Below are 25,154 nucleotides of genomic sequence, written 5' to 3'. Positions count from 1 at the left end.
GTCCGCCTAGGGGATGCCCAATACCCAGTAGCGGAGCATGCCCTCCAGCATAACTCTAGGGACCTAGGAACCTGCTACACCGTATGTGCCATTTGGCTTCTCCCACCCAACACCAGTCCCTCTGAACTGCGGAGATGAGAACTTGCACTCCAACACATCCTTTCATCCCGCCATCCCCCTGGACTGAACCTACGTTAAACAACCTCATTCCCATTCACTCTTCAGCCGTATGTGCCATTTGGCTTCTCCCACCCAACACCAGTCCCTCTGAACTGCGGAGATGAGAACTTGCACTCCAACACATCCTTTCATCCCGCCATCCCCCTGGACTGAACCTACGTTAAACAACCTCATTCCCATTCACTCTTCAGTCTTCTCCTCTTTCCCTTTCCTTTTTAGCCATTCACGCATCTTTTTATCCTACATAGTTGTGTTTATCTTTATACTATATACCTCTTTACTTCTGTATGCATCCTCTTTGGTTTGAAGCTGGCACAGTACTTACAGTAGAATATCTTTGGCTTCCCTCTGACAACCATGCCTCCATCCTTGCTACCCTCCCTGTTTACCTTTCCCTGTTGCTTCATAACCTGGGTTGTGAGTAACTGAATCCACTTTCCCTTCTTCCCTTTTTTCCCCTCTCTTCTCCCTGATGAAGGAACAAAGTTCCGAAAGCTAGGAATGTAAATTTTCAGTTCTGTTTTGTGTATATCTATCGGCTGTACTGAGCTGAGGTAAGTACTGGCCAGCCCCTCTATCTCTTTGTTAGTATTTGTTTCAGATCTTATATGAGATTTTCCATTAATCATTTAATTTTGTAATTTATAACATTAGAAGCCAAGATCGCTTGATGTGAAATAGTTTATTTGGTGACCTGTTTTGACAGTAACTTGTTGTCATTTTCAGATTCTCAGATCTGTATTTTATGGCTAGAATAACATTAAGGTAGTAATGTGTATTATTGAACAACTATTATACACAAGGAACCATGTTATCTGAATAATAAAAGTTACATACCCCCAGGAATATAATTACACAAGTCTTGTCAACATATGATGAATATGCTCCAATTTCAATAACACAGCTCCATACTCATTCATCAAATTTATAAAACTTTCTGTATAAAATATCCATAGCACCACTATGCTACTTTTATTATTCAGATAATGTGGTTCCTTGTGTATAAAAGTTGTACAATAATGCAGAATAAATTATTAACTTTGTTTTATCATTGCTCATGATCTAAAAGACATGTCATGCTGAATCTTGGTGATTCTGTTCAACTTTTTGGGTACAGTAGCTTAGTTTCAGAACTAAAAGTTCAGATTAAGGTAAGTGCATCATAATGTGCTATCTAAGTGTCGTGTCATAAAACATTTTGTCTATATTCTATCAGCTTGTATCTACTGAAAGAATAACTTTCTAAAGCTGATTCTGTACTCATTTGGAGCCTGTAAGCATATCAAAAAGCTCCACAATTGGCACCTAGATTAATCAAATAATAACCGAGTTATCTAGGTTCAAAGTCAACTCAAAAATTTAATTACTCAATTCTGGTTCATTTTCAAGAGGTCGTATCTCAGAAGGGGTCAGTTAAATCGTATTGTCATTCGCACCATTGAAAAGAGCTCACTTTGTTTGATCAGAAGAAGTTTTTATTTTTGAGATCGGCAAGTTTACTGGCAACAGTGGAGTTCAAATATATGCTTCAACAATTATTCTGAAGCACACAGTTGTGTAGTGAAAAATGTTCAGATTTAGAGTGGTGAGCACCAAACTAGTATAAATTACTCTTGTAGTAACTCATACTTATTTAGTCTGGACCACTTTAGTAAATTACTTCTGTAGTAATATACTCTTTTAGTAACTAATGGAAAGCTCAATTTCTATTTACTTCTGTAGTTGTAACTAAAGTAGTAATGCCTTTTTACTAAAGAAGTGAGCCATTTCTGCACACTGCTAGCACATGCATTACGTTCCTTCTCGGAAAATATCGATTGTCAGAAGACATTATTGCATCACGCTGTAGCGGTTATGCCTCCTTTTTATCTCTTCATTGATTGTCCTCAGTGTCGATGTACTCCGTTGCTACACTGGCTGGAAAACAGGGTTTGTAAATTGGGCACTGACTACTGTAAATGCGTAGCCAACAGGTACACATTCGCATTTCACTGTAGTTTACTTTCACTTTGCACAACCCCCCAATAATACACAGTTATATATGTATGGCTAGTGCGCTGTTGTTTAAACTTACCATAAGCCTCATTAATAGTTTGCAGGTGAACCTCCACATACTGCTACAATGAGCAGTGAAAACATAACCACATAGTTCACAGTCTTTAAAATAATTTGAACAGTCACTGTCATTGCTTTAACGCACTGCCTATTGGTGTAACACATATTTCACTGTTAAATTGATGCATTGTTGTCGTTCTAAGCAACACAGGTTTCTCGTCTGAAACTTGGCAGTGGACTGACTGTCCCGTGACCAAAAATCAGGCCCTTATATCATCACAATAATAGGTGCCAAAACTACACATTGTTTAAAGTTAAATTTACAGAAATTACAATTAAAACTTTAACTCATTAAATTAACAGAATATGTAAAAAATTGTGTCTTTTTAACAGCTTCTACTGCTGCAGGGTTAAGCTGAATTATTTGTTTAAATCATGAGATTAACTTATATAGTTACACAAACAATAATTTTGACTAAATCACTGTTAAAAACTGTTAATTACTTTGGAATTAATTAAGGGATTGCTTTGCTAACATGTTTTCAAATAGATCTAAATAGAGCCTTTAAAATTACTATTAGCTGTTTCTCCAAATGTGTATACTTAGTGCAGAATTTACATTTGTTTATATGTCAACAATAGATTAGAAGTTAGAAACAATTACTGATTTCACCCTATAATGAAAGATACTAACTAGTAATATTCAAAATAATGTAGAAAACCAATTACATGCATAAAACTAAGCACAAAATTAGATCTGGTGTTACATTATTTAAAACTGAGGGTCAACCTTTCTCTATTATGAAAATGCAGAATATATCCACATATATTAATGGTAAATTGTTAAAAGTGAAAAAATGAATTTAAGGATGCAGATAGCACAACAAGAGGGGAATTAAAATTATCCCAGTTGCTTCATCACATCAGTCTCTCAATGGATTGACCAGATAGTGTTAATAGCTAAATGGGCAATTCAATGATCACAAGTGACGCCAGAAATTGGGTATAAAATCTACAAACACAAAAAAATCACATAAGAAATCTTATCAAAACTACAGTACATATGTTTTTTTTCAAATTTACACTTATGTGAACTGGCCATACTAAAATCACCATACAAAATATTTAAATACAGTGTATTGTTGTACAATATCAAAGCTATACTTTTAATAAAAATTAGGCATCTTCATCATAAGTGATGTCCTTTTTGGGTAAAGAAAGATTACATTTTAAAACACATATCACTTTGTACAAATCCAGTCTTGCTAAACAAAATAAATCCTCATGGGTAGCAAAAACCTTCACAAGCACTTTCACACTTCTAATGATCTTTAACACAAAGCTGTCCATGCCTTCAAATTGGTCCAAGTGGCAGCTAGTTAGGAAATGTACTGCGATCAGTTCCCTTGGATGTAAATATCTTCAACATTTCATGGCCCCATCAGCAATTGTGTAAATATTAATTTTAATTTTAACAATTAACAGCCTCAGTTGCACTGTTTGCCTAGAATTTGGATGTGGTTCTCCTCCGCCATAGTACATGAAAAAATTCAGAAAAAATATCCCCCTTTAGTACTCTTACTTTTATTTTTAACTTAATTCTAAGAAAAAAATGTTTAACACTAATGGCAAATAATAGTCATTACTTCATAAATAAATACACTACATAGTTCTCATAACATTACAATAGCACTAAAATTAACTATAGTACTAAAGGTGCGGACTAGTAAAATTTTAAAATCAGGTGCACATTACATTACTTACTTTTAGTCATAACTGTCTGAAACTGGTTAAACTTGAAAGACTTTTGTTTCTTTCCCATTTGCAAAATAGAAAAAAACTATCATAGATTTACTATTCATTATGTTATGAAAAAAGAATAAAGTCACCATCATGTGATTCAATTACTATTCAAATCAAAATCATTGGGATGGAAGTTGTACCAAATCATTGCCCCACTTGTCTACTCAACTCTGAACACTACTCTCATTTAACCAGAAAATTAAATCATCATAAAATCACAAAAGTTACCAAATCGTTGACCTGTCTGAATATTCACATCACTCTCACACCACAGTTATCAGTTAATCAGCAAAATTACTGACATCTTTCATTTTCTGTTTAACTTACCTTTTTGTTTGACTGAAAATATTTAACTGTAGTACCAATTTGTTTCCTTCCATCCTCTGATGATTCTGTCACTTATAACCAACACAACATAATACACATATGCACACAGATAACACCAGAGAAACCTTTTTGTAAGTATTTTACTGCACAAAATTACATGAAAGTCAAAGATAGAATGTCTCTGATTGACTTACAAACTACAGATAGGATAGGAGAAGTGTTTGACTGCCTCAGGAAACATGAAAATTGAGACAGACAGCTGGGATAAGCATTATCGCCACATAATAAATCCAACACAGAATGTTGAACCCCCTACTTGTTATTTGCATAGGAAATTAGTCTCAAATATAACATCAAGCTGAGATTTTGGATCACCAAGAAATTGCACTCCAACAGCTGTTCTGCCAATTCCACAGTTAGTAGTGCCTCTTGTTTGACAATCTTTGATAGCTTACCAATAGCACCAATAATTTTTATTCCAGAAACTTGCATTACTATACCCTCTGTGTTTTTAATGGATTCAAAATGGTTGTGACATGTCATTCAAATCACTTACACTGTCCAGTAAACACTTAACTTGTACACCTTGTACACTTGCTGTTATTACAGGTTGACACACTTCTTTTATGTTTACCATGTGATCTTGTTCATACAACAAATCCTCATTTATCCTTTCTTTACTTAACACGTTGCCCTCATTATTAGTTATAGATTCAAATACTCCATTCTCATCACAAGTGTATTCATCATTTCTATCATCTAATGATCTGACGACTTCAAGTGTGAGAGTGGCTCTGGGTTATATCGGCTTATTCACCCAAACCACCTTCCACTTCTTTGTGAGATCACTTACTTGGAATTTGCAGCCACTCTTCTTTACTCAACAGCCAGCTGCTGGAAACCATCTTGACTTCTTCTCCATCTAATAACGCTAGGTACAGGAATTTTTAGACTCTTTCTGCTTTTGAAATAAGTAGACATACAAACTATACTTTTCATCAACTATCGATGGATTTGACCTCCATACACAACAAAAATCTCACTTTCCACATGAAAATGTAACTTCCTGCAAGTCTCTCGTTCAGTCGGACGTTACAAACAAATTGAATTACAGTTAAAAGAAAGTTGGCTTGGATACCATGACCATTCTTAACATGAATCATAAAATGAGTCTTGCCTTTAACAAGGTTGCGTCAAGAGTCCATAAGAGCACTTTTTCAACTGTTCTTGTTTTAATAACAATAGTTAATGACACAATAAGCACAGAGCTGCTTATAAACTCCAAGGTTCTTCCTTACGCACTCACTAAAACATCTATGGATTGCCCGACAGGTACTTGTTGGTGCTGTCCAACCGACAAACATGACGCGCAGTAGGTAGGATTCTACCATCTCATGCTCATATCCAGAATATCGTGTTCAAGACGGTAGAAGGCTGAGTGGTTCTAGAATTTACACAGAAATTCTCAAAGCACTACATATCCCTCCCCCCCCTTTCAGATCGAACACACGATATTTTATATAAAATCATTATGCAAATAATATCACTCCTAATAACATTTCCTATCTTAACAGTATACATTTCTTACATGTCTTTATATACATATTTTTCCTTTCCATAACAATTCTCTGTCCTCTCTTGAACAATCTTTCACTTAACTGTGTCTCTACTCTTTTCTTATTTTACTTTGTTATTAAGACATGAGCATTTACTCATGGTTTTAGTCAGCTTTACTAATATTTAGAAATTGTGAGAACTCTTTTTCTTTTCTTTCTCTCTCTCTCTCTCTCTTTTCCCAAGTCGTAAACTTCAGGTGTTTATAAAACATGAGTAATCTATATTCTATTCTTATCTTTTGTACTACCTTTTTCCTAGTTTGTACTATTTTCATTATTTGTAGCTTGGAGGAACTCTGGATGAAATGAAAGTGTTCTTTTGACACTCATTGTGTTAAATGCAAATCGAAATATTTCCTTATAGTACGCCAAGTATTATTATAATATTTTGGTTCCCACAGATCTGATATTAACTTTTCTTGAGCACTGGCAGACCAGTACTTCTCTTTAAATTTATTCGGAAAGTCTCCCCAAGAAGAAAAATTTTCAGTATTTACTGTTCCCCATTCTGAGGCTTCCACTAGAAGGTACCACACAGCAAATTCAATCTTCTTTGAATCTTCTCAAATTTTTGGCAAGTTTCGTAGGGGCCATAGATTGTGTACATATACCTATACTTTGTCCTTCTGCGGCACAAGCAGAACTATACAGAAATTGCAAGAATTTCTTTTCTATCAATACACAAATCATCTGTGATGCTAATATGAAGATTTTGAATGTGGTAAGCTGTTGGCCGGGTTGCACACATGATGCATGCATTTAGGGCATTAGTAGAGTCGCTGCAGAGTTTGAAAATAGACAGTATGATGGGTTGCTTGTTAGAGATAGTGGATATGCTCTCTCCAAACACCCCATGATGTCAGCATTCAGAGCCCACACAGGAGCCAAATGGCGCTACAATAGGGCCCATATTGCTATCAGATGTGTAATAGAGTGAGCGTTCAGTGTTCGGAAGAAACGCTTCCAAATTCTTACTAAAACAATGCTATTTATACCAAACAAGTGCGGAAATGTTATTGTGGCTGCTGCAGTTCTACACATCTTTGGAATATTAGTCAGAGATATGTTTCACCCTGATGCTGTGGAGGTGAGTGACACTGAACATTATGCATTTCAGCCAGAAGCAGATGCTACAGGCCAAGCTGTCAGAAAATCTATTATACTTAATTATGTTAATTGAAATTATAGCTAATTTGCTAGTAAAATTAGAAGTTAATGTAAAGACTTTTCCTTCTTAAATGAATAAATAAGCCCCTGGGTTGTCACTAGTGCAGTGAAAGTGACTTATTTTATTTATATGTAATTTTATAGTTATGATTAACATTTTCATATGTTTTCTTAATTGAGTGCACAAAGTCATACAATGTTTTGGTCATTTCTAAGAAAAAAGACTTATAAGATTGCAAATTCAGATAAATATTCGAATGTGGTATTAACAAAAGTTAGAACCGACACTGAAATGATAAACACACATAATCTGCCATACAAGAAACAAGATGTTTTATACATATGAATATTGTCTTATTCATTCAAAAAACCCCAAATTTCTTGAGCACATTGGCTGTAGAGCTGGAACCTGAAGTTTGCTCCACTACGTTCTTGAACTTACTCATAATTTCCATTTTATGGTTATGCTCTTCTTCCATGATTTCTCTTTGTCTTTCTATTAATACCATTTTACATTGTATTCCTCTTGTATTAAATGCATTTTTAAGGAATGAAGCTCATCTGCTTTTTTTCAGCAACTCTCGGTTCTTCACTACAACTATTTTTCTCTCCCTCTTTTGCTGTGCATATATTCTGATAAGCTACTACCAGAGAATGCAGGCCAAGGGTTCATGACTATGAGATGAAATTGCACCTTCAGTAGTTTCATTGTTACCTTCAGAGGAGTTATCACTGAAGTTCCTTGAAAGTATCACATTATCTTCAGATGTGTTATTGTCATTAACTCCAGCTATCCACTTGAAAACTTGTGGGATCATATAATCAACCATTTGGCTTATATCGGCGATCTTTGTCTCACTTACTCCACCACCAGTTTGAAATTGTTCTCAATTACATTTAGCTTTCATTTTCTGCTTTCATGTCCTTCCAAATTACTTTAAGCCGCTCTTGTGAGCTTTGTGTAAGAGCTTCTGCATTGTATACGATGTGTATTTTTTCCCATGCATCCTTTTTCCTTTTTAGCATGTTGGCATCATGCTCTCTTTTTCACTTTCTGGTATGTTTTTTGAACATTACTTGGCTATCTCCATGTTGCTACTAGCTCGTATCTCAAACTGATGCTTAAATTAATACGTGTCACCAACCAGCAATGGTTAGCTGTAGAAGGCGGGGTTAACAATAGATTCATCCATTAGTAGCACATTTCTTTTTCATAATACATAGATATTATCATTAATTAGCATAATAACATTTGTTGTTGTTGTTGTTGTGGTCTTCAGTCCTGAGACTGGTTTGATGCAGCTCTCCATGCTACCCTATCCTGTGCAAGCTGCTTCATCTCCCAGTACTTACTGCAACCTACAACCTTCTGAATCTGCTTAGTGTATTCATCTCTTGGTCTCCCTCTACGATTTTTACCCTCCACGCTCCCCTCCAATGCTAAATTTGTGATCCCTTGATGCCTCAGTACATGTCCTAAAAACTGGTCCCTTCTTCTTGTCAAGTTGTGCCACAAACACCTCTTCTCCCCAATTCTATTCAATACCTCCTCATTAGTTATGTGATCTACCCATCTAATCTTCAGCATTCTTCTGTAGCACAACATTTCGAAAGCTCCTATTCTCTTCTTGTCCAAACTATTTATCGTCCATGTTTCACTTCCATACATGGCTACACTCCATACAAATACTTTCAGAAATGACTTCCTGACACTTAAATCTATACTCGATGTTAACAAATTTCTCTTCTTCAGAAACACTTTCCTTGCCATTGCCAGTCTACATTTTATATCTTCTCTACTTCGACCATCATCAGTTATTTTCAGAATGAGATTTTCACTCTGCAGCGGAGTGTGCGCTGATATGAAACTTCCTGGCAGATTAAAACTGTGTGCCCGACCGAGACTCGAACTCGGGACCTTTGCCTTTCGCGGGCAAGTGCTCTACCAACTGGCAGAAGTAAAGCTGTGAGTACCGGGCGTGAGTCGTGCTTCGGTAGCTCAGTTGGTAGAGCACTTGCCCGCGAAAGGCAAAGGTCCCGAGTTCGAGTCTCGGTCGGGCACACAGTTTTAATCTGCCAGGAAGTTTCATCAGTTATTTTGCTCCCTAAATAGCAAAATTCTTTTACTACTTTAAGTGTCTCATTTTCTAATCTAATTCCCTCAGCATCACCCGACTTAATTCGACCTACTCCGAATTTTTCTTTTGTTTCATTTACTGCTTGCTCAATATACAGATTGAATAACATCGGGGAGAGGCTATAACCCTGTCTCACTCCCTTCCCAACCACTGCTTCCTTTCATGCCCCTCGACTCTTATAACTGCCATCTGGTGTCTGTACAAATTGTAAATAGCCTTTCGCTCCCTGTATTTTACCCCTACCACCTTTAGAATTTGAAAGAGAGTATTCCAGTCAACAATGTCAAATGCTTTCTCTAAGTCTACAAATGCTAGAAATGTAGGTTTGCCTTTCCTTAATCTATTCTCTAAGATAAGTCGTAGGGTCAGTATTGCCTCACGTGTTCCAATACTGACCCTACGACTTATCTTAGAACATTTAGATTTTCCAATTTTAATAATTCAGTTTAATAATCTTTTCTAGCTTTTAAAATTATAGTGATGAAAAATAAACTACACAAAGGGTTGTAACGAAGCAAGCTGGGATAATTTTAATTACCCTCTTGTTTTGCCATCTGCCTCCTTAAATAAACCAATATAACCCAGATCCACACTCACACTTTAAGTCGTCAGAACATTAGAACATGGCGACCTGTGTGAAAGGACTGAAAAAACAGGAATTTTAAGTCAAAAATGAGAGAAGCTGCTGTTATGTGTTGCTATAACAACCAAACATAATATGACAAGGGAATTACTCCAAGAAATTGGAACAGGTTCAAGTATCCAATGGAACGAGATTTAAATGGAAAAACATTGAAGAAATGAAAAATTCACAACAATAAAAATAGTAAAGAAGATTTCGACATATTTGTCTAAGAAGTAGTATGCATAGAATGCTTCAGCTAAGAACATCCAGTGCGGGGAGTATACAGCTCTCACATACATCGCGGGGACACAGGCACAGAAACCAATATACATCCGATGCCGCCGCACCAGCTACTGTTCACCGATGTTGACCTCCCTTCACATCTGCTCACCTACACAACGAGAATCCTACGCCGGGTGAGCGTGAAACAAAAATTGATTACTTTAGCATGAAGTGGTACAAGATACTGTTGAGTGAACTGTTATTGTGAAATTATCACATTTAAAGTTAGTTTTAAATGCTTACAAGAGCTAAGGCATAAAAAAGTATGAAAAATATATAACAGGTTAGGGAAATTCAAGACCCCACTATGGCCATGATAATTAGCATAGTAGTGCCTGACTGGGCTGAGTTGATAAATTTAGTCAAATAAATACTCAGAGTGAAGGTTTAAATGCTCACAGTGCGACTAAGTAAACAACTAGACTTAGTAAATTCTCAATTAAATGCTCTGAGTGAAACTCTAAATATTCAAATGACAAATTTAGGTTTGTTTAACACCAAAGTCCACTATCAAAGCAAAGAATTTAGTAATCTGTGTGAAGGAATGGGTTCTTTGAAGACTGAGTTCGCCGCTACAAGTAATTAAGTAGAGAATTTAAAAGTACATTTAAAGAACGAGTTGACAAATCCTTTGACCACTAATATAAATCATATGTTTACTGACCTTAGTCAGAAACAGAATGACACTTTTCAAGATTTATCAAAAATGTTAGAACTTAACATTGAGAACAAATGCAATAATGTACAATCAGAACTTATTGAAAAGTTAAGATCTTTTGAAAACACGTACAAAATTAAATATAATGATGTAAGACAGGGAATGAATACTTTGAAAGAGGGTGTAGATAAGCATAATGAATTAATGCCAATTATTCAGTCACAAATTACAGGTGTTAATACAATTACAGGTGTCAATACAGGGGTAGGTAATGTAGAAAGGAATTTCAAAGCGAAGACAGCTAACTCTGATATTATAAATATAATTAGTTGGAGGAACTATTTGGATAAATTACAGATCAAAAGGTTACCGAGAGAATAACATTGGGGGAACGTGTCACCTATTCCTTCTTCTGAACTTAATGATACCAGGAAGGGTATGGACGACCTGTGGAGAGAAATTATGCTTATCCAAGACAAAGTAGAGAAAAGGGTAACTTCACCTAATGTTGTATTAACTAGTGAAGTGGTGACTGATTTGCAATGGGGAGCTAATTAAGGGTTATCTAGACAATTCCCTAAATTTAAGCCAGACAGAGATGTACATCTGACCCATTTCTTAGAACACAAATCATCTGTGATGCTAATATGAAGATTTTGAATGTGGTAAGCTGTTGGCCGGGAATCCACCGGTTCTATAGAATTCCCCTTTTGTTCTTTGATATATTTTCTTGGCTCTGTGGCATGGGCATTTACAGTGGCTATAATGCAATTAAACTGTTTATTACACTGTTAAAAGCTCTTCCAGCAGTAGTATGATGGATATTACTGGAGTAAATAAATGTACTTCAGAATTAAATGAAAAATTTACTCCCAGAGTAATTTACTCCTTTAATTCAGTACTATAAACTGGAAGTCACCGATTACCTTCTCTCTTAGTAACTTACTACTTGAGTTTCACTTACTCCTGGTTGGTGCTCACCACCCTTAATATGTGCTTTTTTAAATGATGTAAAGTCTGTTGTCAGTACTACATAAATGTGTTTTTCTGTAAGTACAAATTATTTCAAGGTGTCTTACTTTTTAGAAATGTCTATCTGGTCATTTAAATTTTTTTTTTCCAGTTCTATTCCCAAATTCCATACAAAAGTTTCCATTACTTTCTTCTTCTTCTTCTCCTCGCGGCTTTACAACCCTGTGTGGGCCTTAGCCTCACAACTAGTTTCCTCCATTATGCCCTCTCCAGCATGGTTCTCCTACATCTTTGGACTCAGAGAGACTTTATATCCATATTCCTGTTTCCTAGCACAGTTTGTCTTTGTAGGGGCAGTCCAGCATTTCTTGTTGAAATACTCTCAATAACAGACTTTTTACAAGGCAGGGGTATCAACCCTGTACTTCACCTCCACCCTGGAGGACTGGGTCCTTCATTCGAGGTTAGCTCCCCTAGTGGGGTTGACAACCTATCCAATAAGTCCCCCCTCCCATATGGTGTGGGACACACTTCATCAAGTTCCTCAGTTATAACCACCCCATCTTGGGTGACCTGCCAGTAGCTACGCTACCACCAGCACAGCTCTCGACCTCACGAGAGCATGTAAACCCTCCCACCCGGCACTGAAGGTGCCTACAATAAGGTGGTGTGCCATGGGAGGGTTTAATTATCTATGACTGTTTAATATTTTCCAGTTGAAAATATACATAACTTTTGCTTTATCAAATATTGAACGCAAAGGCAGTTAGGATTAAAAATTGAATTGTAGTTTAATGGATATCAAAAATCTTTCAATGCCATGTAGTATTGGCCTTGCAGATAATGATGCATGTCATATGAAAACATATACACATCAACAGGTCTTCAAACGTATCAAAGAATTTTCAGCAGAACAACAATTGCTAAAAGGTGAAATATGTCATACTGAAAATGGACAAATATGCTTTCATCACAAAATAATACTTTTAGACAAATCTGAGCTTCTACAGATATCCTGTTGTAACCCTTCTGGTGCAAAGAGCCATTCTGTAAAAAATAGTTTGTGGATTGTTACCGTAGAAATAGCAAATTGAAAGCTGCAACAAAGAGTGATGTGAAACTTAGTCAGAAGATCTGTCCAATGTGTAGAAAAAAAAATTCAGCTATAAAAGAAGAAAAATCTCAGTCATCTTCGTCCCAGTCAGAAGATGAAGCAGAGTTATACCCAGCAGAATCACTCAATGCAAGTCTTAACTGCTTTTGACGTCTCCCCTCTAAAATTTCAGAGACTATCAACAAGGGATGCTAAAGGTTATGTAAAATGAAAAATAAGTGAAACTCAAGAGGCAGTTGTGAATAACATTGGTGCCACAGGAGGCTTCAACCCAAAAGCTTTTCAGACATCCAGTACAAGCAAGGCATGCCCTGATTGTGAAGATTTTATGTAGCTGCTTAAAGAACTGAACCAATAGTTGCAATTGTCAAATCAGCATGAAAAAATTCAGATTTTGACATTAGTACCTCAAAGTTGGAATATTAGAGAGACAGTTCAAGAATTTGGCATTTCAGAAAGGATATAAAAACAACTAGGAAGTTAAAGGCAGAAAATAGTGTATTAGCTCTGGCAAAGAACAAATGTGGCAAGCAGATTCCAGGTGCTGTAGAAGAAAGAGTAGTAACATTTTTTCAGAGTAGTAACATTTTTTCAAAATGAAAATTTAGCAAAATTTTCCTACATAAGAAAGACTGTGTATCAATTAGAATAGATGGAAAGAAAGGTTTGATGCAAAAATACCTTCTAAGGAATAATTTGAAAGAAAAGTTTGCAGTGTATCGATTTCAGCACAGGCCTGAAATTGGATTTTCCAAATTTTGTGAATTGAGGCCAAAATTATGCATCACTGTAGGTGCTGCAGGAACCCACTCAGTCTGTGTTTGCAATTGATACCAAAGTGTAAAATTGATGCTTAAGAGCAGTCCAATTAAATAAGATTAGAAGAACCTGTTTGCTAAAAGAGGGTGTGATTTGGAATCCAAAGACTGAATATTTCATCAGTGTGAAATTTGGCTAGAAAAAGAACTTCTGCAACAGATTTTAGAAAACAGTAGTGAAGACAGTGATCCAGATGATATGGTTGAGTTCAAACAGTGGGGGCACATTGACAGAGATACATTAGAAACTAAGCAGATGACTGCTGAAAATTTTACTGAAGACCTGATTCCAAAAATTGGCAAGCTTTCCACTCATCATCATATTGCAAAGCACCAAAGCAAGCACCTCCGATGCATTAAAGAAAGCCTCAGGCCAACTGAACTGGTCATATTAATTGATTTTGCTGAAAATTATTTATTCATTGTGCAAGATGAAGCTCAAGGTTTTCACTGGAATAACAGCCAAGCAGCTTTACACCCATTTGTTGTGTACCTTCTAGAAATAACTTGGACATCAACAGCATCAGCTACTGCACAATAAGTGACAGCCTGAAACATGACACAATTGCTGTACATGCTTTTATAGAGAAATTAATAGAAGATCAAAAGTGTTGCCTTGGAAAAATCACACATATTTGCTACGCAGTGATGGGTCAGCAGCACAGTGCAGAAACTTCAAAAATTTTCCGAATCTTTGCCACTATCAAAATGGCGTAACATGGCTCAAAGCACAAAACAAGTGCATAACCAGGCATTGGGTAGAATAGATTACAGATGTCTATAATTACTATATATAGGTATTACATGTACATGATAGTAGGCTCATACGTAGAGCAAAAAATATTATTACATTATGTAATTGAGAGCCAATGAATGGAAACATATTCACACAGCTTTGTACCGGGCACATCCTTAGATAAAACATAGGTACATAATGTAGTATAACAGCTATGAAGTGCAAACTAACATAACAAATGGATGAGACTATATTCATGAGAAAAATTATGAGCAATGAATGATACTTTCATTTAAGTAAATAACCTGAAAACCCAACAACCTACCCAGTGAGGGAGCGGGGTAGGGTGGGGGATGAGGTAGTCTGTAGTTTTGTAGTTTTCTCGAGTCACTTGTTCTTTTAAATTTGTTTTCTACCTTCCCTTCTCCCCACATCTTATCTTCCTCCCTTCCCTCCCCCCGAATTAGGTTTTTCTTAAGTTATTTACCTTACAAAAGTACAATTTGTTGCTTATAATTTTCCTTAGGAATCCAATATAATCTACTTGTGTTGTTAATTCCCACTTCATAACTGTTGTATTACGTTACATGCCTATGTTGTATGTAAGGATGTGCCCACTACTAAGCTTTGTATATATGCTTCCATTTACTGGCTGTCAGTTAGTTAATGTAATAATCTCTCTTGCTCTAGGTATGAGCCTACCTCATGTACATGTAACACCTATATAGAGTAACCATAGATATCCATTATCTATTCAATCCTGTACATTATAACTGGTAATAATTGTAAAAAATTTTATTATATTCTACTTCCATCATTTTAACTTAGCCTCAGGCAGTGGTGTGAGCAGTTACATAAACTACTCCGCAGTATGTGTGGTTGGCTCCCACGCTGTTACACTGAGCGAGCGATGCCACCATGGTATTGCTGAGTGAAAGATGCAAACTTTCTGCCACAGACTCACCAATGGGAGGACCGGGTGCCATCATGTGAGGAATGTAAGAGGGTCAGTGAGGTAGCGGCCGCAACAGCAGGTCATTGTCTTACCTGCCAGCTTCCTTACCATCTGGATGTGTCCACCAGTCCTTCCTATAGAGAGCGAAATGCTCTTTCCATACCATATGCAGTTCAATCCGCGGCTGTAGGCAGTTTTAATGAATATTGTGTCCCCTTGTTGTAGTTCTTGCAAATAAAATCCATTTTTTTTCCCCGGAATCCTGACATTTCTTGTTTTACCTGCAGGAAAAACACCTCAGATGCCCACCTGAGCAGCTGATGCCATTCTGACATGTACAACACTTCTCCTGGTTTAGTTCTTGTTTTGTGCTGCGAGCTGTGTTGTGGTCAAGAGCAGTTTCTATTATCTTCCACTGATAAGTTATACTGTTAAGTTTTTAGATATTTTATGTATTTTGTACATATAGGGCTGTTATTCCCAAAAAAATCTATTTCTTATCCCTGTCTTCTCCCCCCTACCCCATGCCCACCCCCTGTCCCCTATGTCACCTTCCCCTCCAACCCCTTTGCCCCCTCTTCCCCTTCCCCCTCTTCACTCCCACAACACCCACCCCCCAATTGGTTTCTTATATCACTTATCTTACGAAAGTACTACCCACTGTGTATAATGTTCTCATGAATCCAACATTATCCAGCTGTTTTGTTAGGTCACTTTGAAAGCTGTTGTCCTGTGTTATGTACCTATGATGTATCTTAATATGTATTCAGTACTAAACAATGATCATGTATTTTGATTTATAGCTGTCAATTAGATAACATAATAACTTCTTTTGCTCTATTTGTGAGCCTACCATTATGTGTACCTGTACCTATATGACCCTATGTCCGCTTTTGACCTAAATCAATGTTTATCTTTCAGTTGGCACTTTCTATGTGTAGATGTATTATGTCATTTGTTCTTTTAAATTTGTTTTCTGTCTTCTCTTTCCCCCATCTGTGCCCCCTCACTCCCTCCTCCCACCCCCTTCCACGCCTTGGTTATTGTTCCTTTTTCTTTTTTTAGGTTATTTACCTTGCACAAGTACCATCCACAGCTTATAATTTTTCTCATGAATTGAATCTTATCCAGCTGCTTTATTATTTTGCTGTTTATAACTGTTATACTATGTTACATGCTTACATTGTATTTATGGATGAGCACAGTACTAAGCTATGTTTATATGCTAGCATTTACTGGCTGTCAATTACATAATATAGTAATCTCTCTTGTTCTAGATGGGAAGCTACCATCATGTACACAAAATACCAGCCTACAGTAATCATAGATATCCACAATATACTTGGTCCTAAGCCTGGTTATGTACTTGTTGTGTGCGGTGATCCATGTCAGTGTTTATTGTCCAGTTGGGACTATATTCCTGTCTACGGTTTAGTTATGTATCATAGTTTTAAAAAATTGTGTAATCACTTCATTAGTACAACTTCGAAATAATCATGTTCACTTCGTTGCCCTACTGTGATGGCACTAACTTTGTATTTCCATATTTTGTCAGTGAACTGAAAAATGAAATAGAATTTAATTTTGAAATTCTTGACCAATGTATCCATGACTTTTTTTTTAATAGGTGTTTCATTGGCCTGTGTTCATCACTTGCATTCTGCCTTAAATGTGAATTTTGTTTCTAGCAATAGTTGACATTGCCCCTTCACATCCATTTTTCCCCTAATGTGGACAACTTGTTAGGAATTTGGCAGTGTTGTTGGGCCAGGGATGTAATACTTGTCAGTGTTCGTGCTAATGTGATTGCTGTCGCAGCTAATTTTTCACATTTAAGTTTCTGCAACCTCTACAGATTTATTGCTATGTACAGGGGAAGTTTGCTGTTATGTCATTCTTTTTGTACTTCTAGACTGAAAGCATTTTTTTAGGTGTTATTGTTGCATCATGTCTTTCAGTGTCAGGTGGGACTGTTGTGGAACCTGAACATGATCGGAGGCGTATCTTGTCCCGTGAAGCCATAAATTCTTTTGATACAGGACACAGAATTGATGCTGTGCCTTCATCAAGGTATGTACATATTATGAACAGAAATTACTAATTATGACTTACATTAATGAGAAGTACACCTGTATGCCAGTTCATTATTGAACTGGATTGCACAAAGATAAAATTTTATATTTGTGTATGAGAGGAGTCTGATTCTAATTCATGTCTAAACACTAGAGTAAATTGGATGAAAAATTAACAATAAAATAAAAGGCATAACATGGAGGTTGGTCCAGTGAAGATTACTTTTCACCCGTCTGGTGGAAAAGTGTTATCATTTTGTCAATGAATTCGTTGAGGACTGTTTCACAGTTTGAACAAGGGATTACATATTTTATTTTTTTGTATATTGAAAACTATAGTATTTATGTAGCTGTATCTCAGAAATGTATATAAAATAATGTAAACTTTTGTATTATTTATCTTACATAATATTCTTTATTTTAAATGTTGCAGAGTGTCACAGACAGGCACAATGAAAAAGACTTAAAATATTTAAGCTGTCAGGCAGCCCTCCTCCTGATGTAGAAAACACAGACATTCACACAAGCATGTGTATTTTCTACTTTGGAAGAGGGAAGGTCTGAAAACTTATTTTAGCAGTCTTTTTCATTGTGCCTTTCTACAACTCTACGCCTCCTCTGTGTGATACCCATCTACCCTTACCATATTGTTATTACATCCTGGACTTTCCACAGTTATTTTTCTTTATTGTGAATATTTACATGTCTCCAGTACAAAAAATGAAATGGTTTGAAAATTGTATGTAATGAGATAAATGAATCCAAAAGTTTGATGAAGCTGGGAAAAGTTAAATCTCATGCAACATGGACTGATATTTCTGTTTGCCCTTTCTTTTTCAGATGCTTGAAAGCTTATTTAATTCAATCAGGAAAATGTCCCAGTCATAAGGAACTGGTTATGCAAATAATTTTAAGTATTCTGGTGAATAAAAATATCTAAAGTAAATAGCCATTTGATATATGGTGCATAGACACAGCACATAGACTTAATAAGATTTTGGCACACACAAACGCGCACGCGCGCGCACACACACACGCGCACACACACACACACACACACACACACACACACACACACACAAAAAAAAAAAATCACATGAATGGCCAAATATACCCACCCATGACTGTGTCAGTACATACAATAACAACATTTGTTGACATAATCATAATCAAAACAAAGTTTTTATTTTAAAGATGTTATGGTCAGTATTACTTCTTTGAGTGAAACAAGTATTGTATGTTATTGAAATTATTTTTAAATATTAATCTAAGATATTTTAGGGCACTATTTATCAAATCAAAAAATCCCATGCTGTCTATAACACTTAAATGTTTAAGGCATTTTTCATAGTGCACATATCTGTTTTCAACTTGGTATGTACTCTTTAAAGTGACTGCTCATCTTCCTTTATCACTATGGACAATATTGTTTTTATTTTGCTGCCGTATTGCCCCCTCTAGTAAGAATGCATTTACTTAAATGTGGAATTACTTTCTTCATTAACACACTGCTCTTGTAATGAGCTACTTTGGTGTAATGAGCTACTTTGCTGTCAGAGCTATTACTGGCTGATCAATCAGGGAAATGTACTTCATATTATCCTACGAGTATTCTAAAGTAAAGAAAAGAAAAATATGTTAAATTTGAGGTATACTTCAGGGGAAAGAAGTCACCAAGCATGGTAATAAGGTTGTTAATGAATGCGTTAATTTTGCATCCAGGTAGTGATCACTGTTACTTTGTTTCATGCTCCAGGCATCATTTGTTGGATTAAAGATGATGACTTGAAATGAGTCATTTTACTTTTACACTGCAGACACCTCCCAATATAGCCAACAAACTTTTCTGTAGTATTTCTCCAGAACTCTTGCTTTGAACCTGTCCTTTTTTATGACAGTAACTGGAAAGCAAGCTTTATTTATTAATAACAAGGTTTACAGAGGTATTTGGTTCAAGTCGGCAGTGAGAGCCATTTCTTTCTTGTTTTAGTGTATTTTTCTTGTTTGAATGCACCAAACATAAAAATGTAATTTATACAGCTAAAGGACCAGATTGTATACTGCAAGCAAAAGCTAGAGAACCTGTCTGAAGTAAGTTTGCAGCTTGTTTCTTGATTATGGGTAGGGACAAAAAAGGAACCTTTGTAACATCAGTGTGTGATAGACTTTCTGAACTGTGCAGTATACCAACATTATTTTCATTCTCTTCTCGATTAAATTTACAATACAGGATTCGCCCAGCAAGGGGAGAGAGTTGGTTGTGTATAGTTCCTGACAAGTAGACTTTGTCCCAGTGTCCTGAAATAAATTTCAATCTCTCTGCAGTGTCTCATGTTTGTATACTGTTGATGGTAATCTGTGCATCAGATAGGGGTATTATGCTCACCGGCCCCTTTTCTGCTATTCAAGGGGAATACCATTTGAAGTTTCTTACAAATGCTCCAAAAAATAAATCTTGGCTAATTGAATCCATTTTTATTATCAGTTATTTGAGACTCAAGGGTAAGACCAATAAGATAAGCAGTACATTTATGTTTCATCATTTGAGTTTATTACCTTATTAATTGGCAATAGTAGTTTCATAGACAAGATGACTGCATGAGTCAGTGATAGGAAACAACTTCTCGTTTCTCACCGTTTGCAATTTTCTGAGCTGTTGTAAAATTTTACCTTGCAAAGAAACAAGCTAGACAGTTTCCCTGTGTGTAGTAGGGATGTCTAACTACATAATGCTGTAGGAAGGGCTGTTGTCTCATGATCTGTCAGAAGACGGATGTATGAAGAAGTCAAATGTTTTTGTGAACCTGCAATGATTTGCTCGATGTGCTAGTACAATTTAAAAGCAGCTGTCATTTCCGAAAATACTCTAACTAGCTATTAAGTAGTTCTCAAATACAGAGACGGAAGTTATAAAAATGGTATGTTTAAATGTATTGTAACAAACTGCTTGGAGGTGAACCATTGTATTGTTTATTATTTATTTTAATGCTATGTGAGATGGGTTACTCTGTTTCAACTCCTTGAAGGCTTGCTATTGAATGTATTCCTGCAATGAACACAGTAATCACATAATATAAACATTTTAACATTTTCAGAAATGCAATTGCAGGAGACTTTTATTCCCAGTGGGGGGCTATGAACCATCAGTCACGGTGCTGTGCCGACAGAAGGTTCCAACAGAAATGTCATAATTATGGCATTCCTCAAGCTTACCGTCATTACGGCAGAGCTTGGATGCCAACAGTACAGCAGAATTTGTACCAAGTAATGTTAGTTCAGCATATTAATTGCAAGGAATGGTTCAGCTCTTCATGTTGTTCATGCTCAACTCTTAAGCACTTACATAATTTGATATTATTCCACAAAGAAAATCTTTTTTGTTGCAACTTATGCATGGTACACACTGTTGGTTATTGTACAGTTCTCCTGTAGTTACACACACAAAGCACTGTTAGGGGTACTGCACCCTCCATCATGCACCACGCAATGGCTTTTGGAGTAACTACATAGATGCAGATGTAGATATAGTCTTTGTAGCAGATTTGCAAGTGATTTATAGAGTATTACAATTCAGTCATTGTGATTTTTTGTGCTTTTTAAAAATATTTTTTAATTTTTTATTTAAAAAGCTGTAATTTCAGTTTTAGTCTCAAGGCAAGTGTGTGGTGTTTCCACACTTGTTTTCTCTGTTTAACCCCCCCCCCCCCCCCCCCCCCCCCCCCCTCCGCATTGAAACAGTAAGTAAATGACGTTTTATCAGAATTAGCAGTGGTGTTGTAGAAATAATTATTTTGTCACAAACAACCTCAAGTGTGATTCACATAGTGCATCAGTGCACCATTCCGCTAGCAGGACTGGCAGTGTAGTGCACAGTTAAAATGACTACTTTCACTGGTGCGGAGAGTGCTTGCCGTGTGTTTTGGTTTCATTGTGTATCTGTATATGCATGAAAACTTTATGAATAAAAAAAGAAGATGACTGAGGTGGGATGGTTTCAAATCGAAACTGAAGAGTTTCCTCATGGGTCACTCCTAATCTGTTGAGTTCTTTGAAAAATTACGCTGATTCTTGTTGTATTGTTGATTGTGTTTACTTAAACTTATGGATTGACTTTTTTCGGGTTCATAAACATTTTATTTTTATCTTTTATTACCTTTATGTTGTAATTTCATGTACTGACACATTCCACGACCTTGGAGATGTGCTCCTCAATTTGGTCCTATGGAACTTGTTGTGTAAATAAAAAAATGAAATAAAACCAGCAAAACGATGCACCATCTCATTTCCTCACAGAAGTTCAAGGTTTCTTCAAAAATTTCTTCCCACCTCACTTCTCAGACCTGACACCACTGAATTTCCTTTGTTTCATTAAAGACCATGTGTATGTTCCTCCCCTCCCCCAAGCAATTTATCAGACCTGAAAAATCGAATCTATAGTGTGTTGCACAAGTTACGCCCAATTTGGTGCAATAAGTGTGGGTAGAAATTGATTACAAGTAGGATGTTTGTTGGATCATAAATGGTAGTCTCATTGAACCAAAATGACATTTTACACTTTGAAGTGAGACTTGAGGTTGTTCGCTGCAAAATGACACATCTGCTGTTTCTGTAAGTTGTCTCAATAAATTTCTATAGCAATCCAAAGTTGTGAAGTTCCTTTTGCCTCAGCCTGTAGTGTTATACATCCAAATTTGTGAAAATTACAACAGCAAGAAAGATATGTGTAACTGAAGTAAACTTCATACCATGGCCTTAGGTGTATGACCGTAACAGAACTGTACACGAACCTTGACATTGAGAATTCAATGTGGTTTGAAGCCCTATATGCTGCAGTCACAGCTTTTAAATGCTGTGGTACAGTGCAAAGAGTGCATGGGTATATTCCTCTGGAATCTTCCTTCATATCATTAGCAAATCAGCATACACAACATCAATAGTGGTAAGTGGAGCACCATGACAAACAGCTTGCAGGTGATCCAATTCCAGACCTGTTTGATGGGCAACACTTTAGCCAAAAAGTATTGTGCATTTCTCACAACATGTTGTGAGGCATTAGTCTAAAACCTACTCAGTGTAGCAGCCATAACTAGTTTTTGAGTGCCCCAATGTGCAACAATGTGAGCTGTCAGATTATGTTCACCAAAGTTACATCTAAAACCTATGTGCCCATCACAGTAGGACATATCAAAGCAGAAACAGTCTGCAAACTACAGTTTTCCACTAAGAATACAAGTGACATCCCTCATAAGCCTGTTGCAGTTTCAGGAATTTATGATTTCTGAAAAGTGCAAGTTGATATGATGACATGTACGTCACCAGCCCAGCTTATAGTAAACAGTGCCAAATCACTTATGCAGACACATTCACACCTACTGTATTGCTTCAGCATTGTACCAGTTTGGTGGACAAAGCTGTGCAGTCCGCTAAGCCCATGTGGACAAGATGGCAGTCACTATCATTACATTGCATGGCCCAGTATGTGTTCATCAATGAGATTGACTCCCACTGGTTCCACTGACCAGGATGTACTATATACCATCTTGGATAGAGAAAGTTTAAAGCATTTGATTTGTAAATTGAGGGCCAGTGTCAGAAATGTTTGCCTGCAGAGTGCTTTCAGGTGAGAGATTATTGCTAAACAAACATTTCGCTGTGGTGTGGTACAGTGGTGATGGAAAAGAAAATTTATGAACAGTGACAACCACCATAAGCCACGTGAAGTAAAAAAAAGGGCCTTTGAAGTATATGTACAGTCATTGTCACACATCCTTAGGCATGATTTATGGAAAAAAATATGAGATTCATTTGATTCTTATTGTGCATATTCTTAATGGGGCCAAGCTACTCGTTTGATATCTTTATTGATGCCAGGTCTGTAGACATGATGACAGGCCTCCGATTTCATTTAAGAAACTCCTAAATGGTTATGATCCAACAACACCAATATGCAAGAGCAAAACAGACCAAGAATCATTTCATGATGCTCTTGGTCCTCTGAGAACAATAAGACATCAAAGGTGACATCAAAGGTGAGGCTGTGAAACTCACATAACCTTGAGTAGAACATCACAGCATAGATGACTGTGGAAGGGAGTGCTACATTGTATGGTACTTGAAATTGACAGAAGCTGATGGAAATTCTGTGACATGTTGCTGCGAATGAAGTTAACAGATGTCAACTGATGAGACAAAGAAATTAAAAGAATGAACATTTCACAGACTCTAATGAGGAACTATTGTAAAGCACTTGAGAAGCCCTGCATGTTCATTTACAAATTTTTTACCATTTTGCTGCATTTGTCATAAATTTTTAAGAAATTTGTTTCTTAACTCCAGGTTTTTGTTTCATATCAACAGATTTCTTCGTCTTTGTCATTATTGTCTCTTGTATCTATTAGAACTGAAAGATACTGTTGCCTAAATAACAGAAGCTTTTCGGATTTTCTGCCATACTTAAAAAAAAAAAATTTTTTTACCACAGTGTTATAATCTCTGCTGCTCTTTGTAACTCTGCCTTTAAATTTATGTTTGTAAACCCGATTCCTTACTGAGCAATTTACTCATTCCAGTTAAGATAAGTTTTGTACATCCCGTGTTTCCTAACACAGTTTGATATTTCTGTTCTTCCTCAGTGTACTTTACTTTATATTATGTGTACCCCTTTCACTACTTATTCGGCCAACAAGCAATGAGGCTGAGGTGGTATATATGAGTGTTCATCTTGATTATCTTTGAAATAAATTGTGTCAAAATTCAACACCAGCTATTGTCATTGTTGTTGGCTTCCCCAAATTACTTTAGCTGAATGGTGGAGATTCCTGAAACAGGTCATAAGTAATCCTCCCAAATGAGTTGAAATGAGCTAGCTTTACATCTATGGTGTTCTTGAAGAGATTTATAGAGATTTTTGGATTTAACTGCTGTCATTTATGAACACATCAGTGATATTTGTGGTCACAAGTTGTGCCCTAAGAGGATGCATTGTCATGTTAGTTGCCCGTAGTGCTCACTCTTTCATGGCAGAGGATCCACCATAGTTTATCCAATAGGTATAAGGAATGAAAGTAGAACTAACCTATATTTCATAATAGCGAAACAACTGAGTAGAATAAAAGCATTGTTTCAGCCTCAAAAAGAAGGGATAATGTAGAGATATGCCATTGAGGTTGCACTGAGAATTTTGTGGACATGTACAAGTATCATTAGGATGGTGTGAGAAAATTTAATCAGTACAATTTTAGTTTCTTAGTTTGAATTTTCAAGAAACGTAGTAGTTAATTGTAAGATGGAAGTGAAGAGTATACATATCTCACAACAAGCATGAACTTTCTTAGATTTCATTGTTGTCTATATACTGATGTAGTATATTTGTGTTGCATGATATTAATCTTTACTATTTTCCACTAGCAATAAGGGTATTGATGAAATTATATGAAGAAGTCTTTAGGCTACAAATTCTATTCCTTTGTTTACAAAGCAGACAAAGATCTGCAATTTCAATCTTTTCATTTGTGATAAATAATACATTTCTGAGTAACAAGTTGGATTGTACTTGTCATTTTCACACAATATATATCAAAAGTTACCCTGGTTGTGTTTTTCAAATGCTGTTAATAATACTGTTATTAGATTTTGA

The 25,154-nt window shown here is 36.3% G+C and overlaps 1 protein-coding gene across 1 annotated transcript in view; it reads left to right on the top strand.

The window, feature by feature from the left end:
- The window catches only part of LOC126443737 (uncharacterized), a 448,679-nt gene that overhangs the window by 378,480 nt on the left and 45,045 nt on the right, over window positions 1-25,154 (top strand). The window contains exons 9-10 of the mRNA XM_050090959.1: window positions 17,405-17,516; window positions 20,614-20,787. Of these exons, the coding sequence (XP_049946916.1) occupies window positions 17,405-17,516; window positions 20,614-20,787 (286 nt within the window). The remainder of the gene's footprint in view (window positions 1-17,404; window positions 17,517-20,613; window positions 20,788-25,154) is intronic.

This window comes from Schistocerca serialis, chromosome 1 (genome assembly GCF_023864345.2).
Source record: "Schistocerca serialis cubense isolate TAMUIC-IGC-003099 chromosome 1, iqSchSeri2.2, whole genome shotgun sequence".
In the NCBI taxonomy this organism is placed as follows: Eukaryota; Metazoa; Arthropoda; class Insecta; order Orthoptera; family Acrididae; genus Schistocerca; species Schistocerca serialis.
The sequence above is the reverse complement of the archived record's forward strand: the minus strand, read 5'-3'. Positions and strand labels throughout refer to the sequence as shown.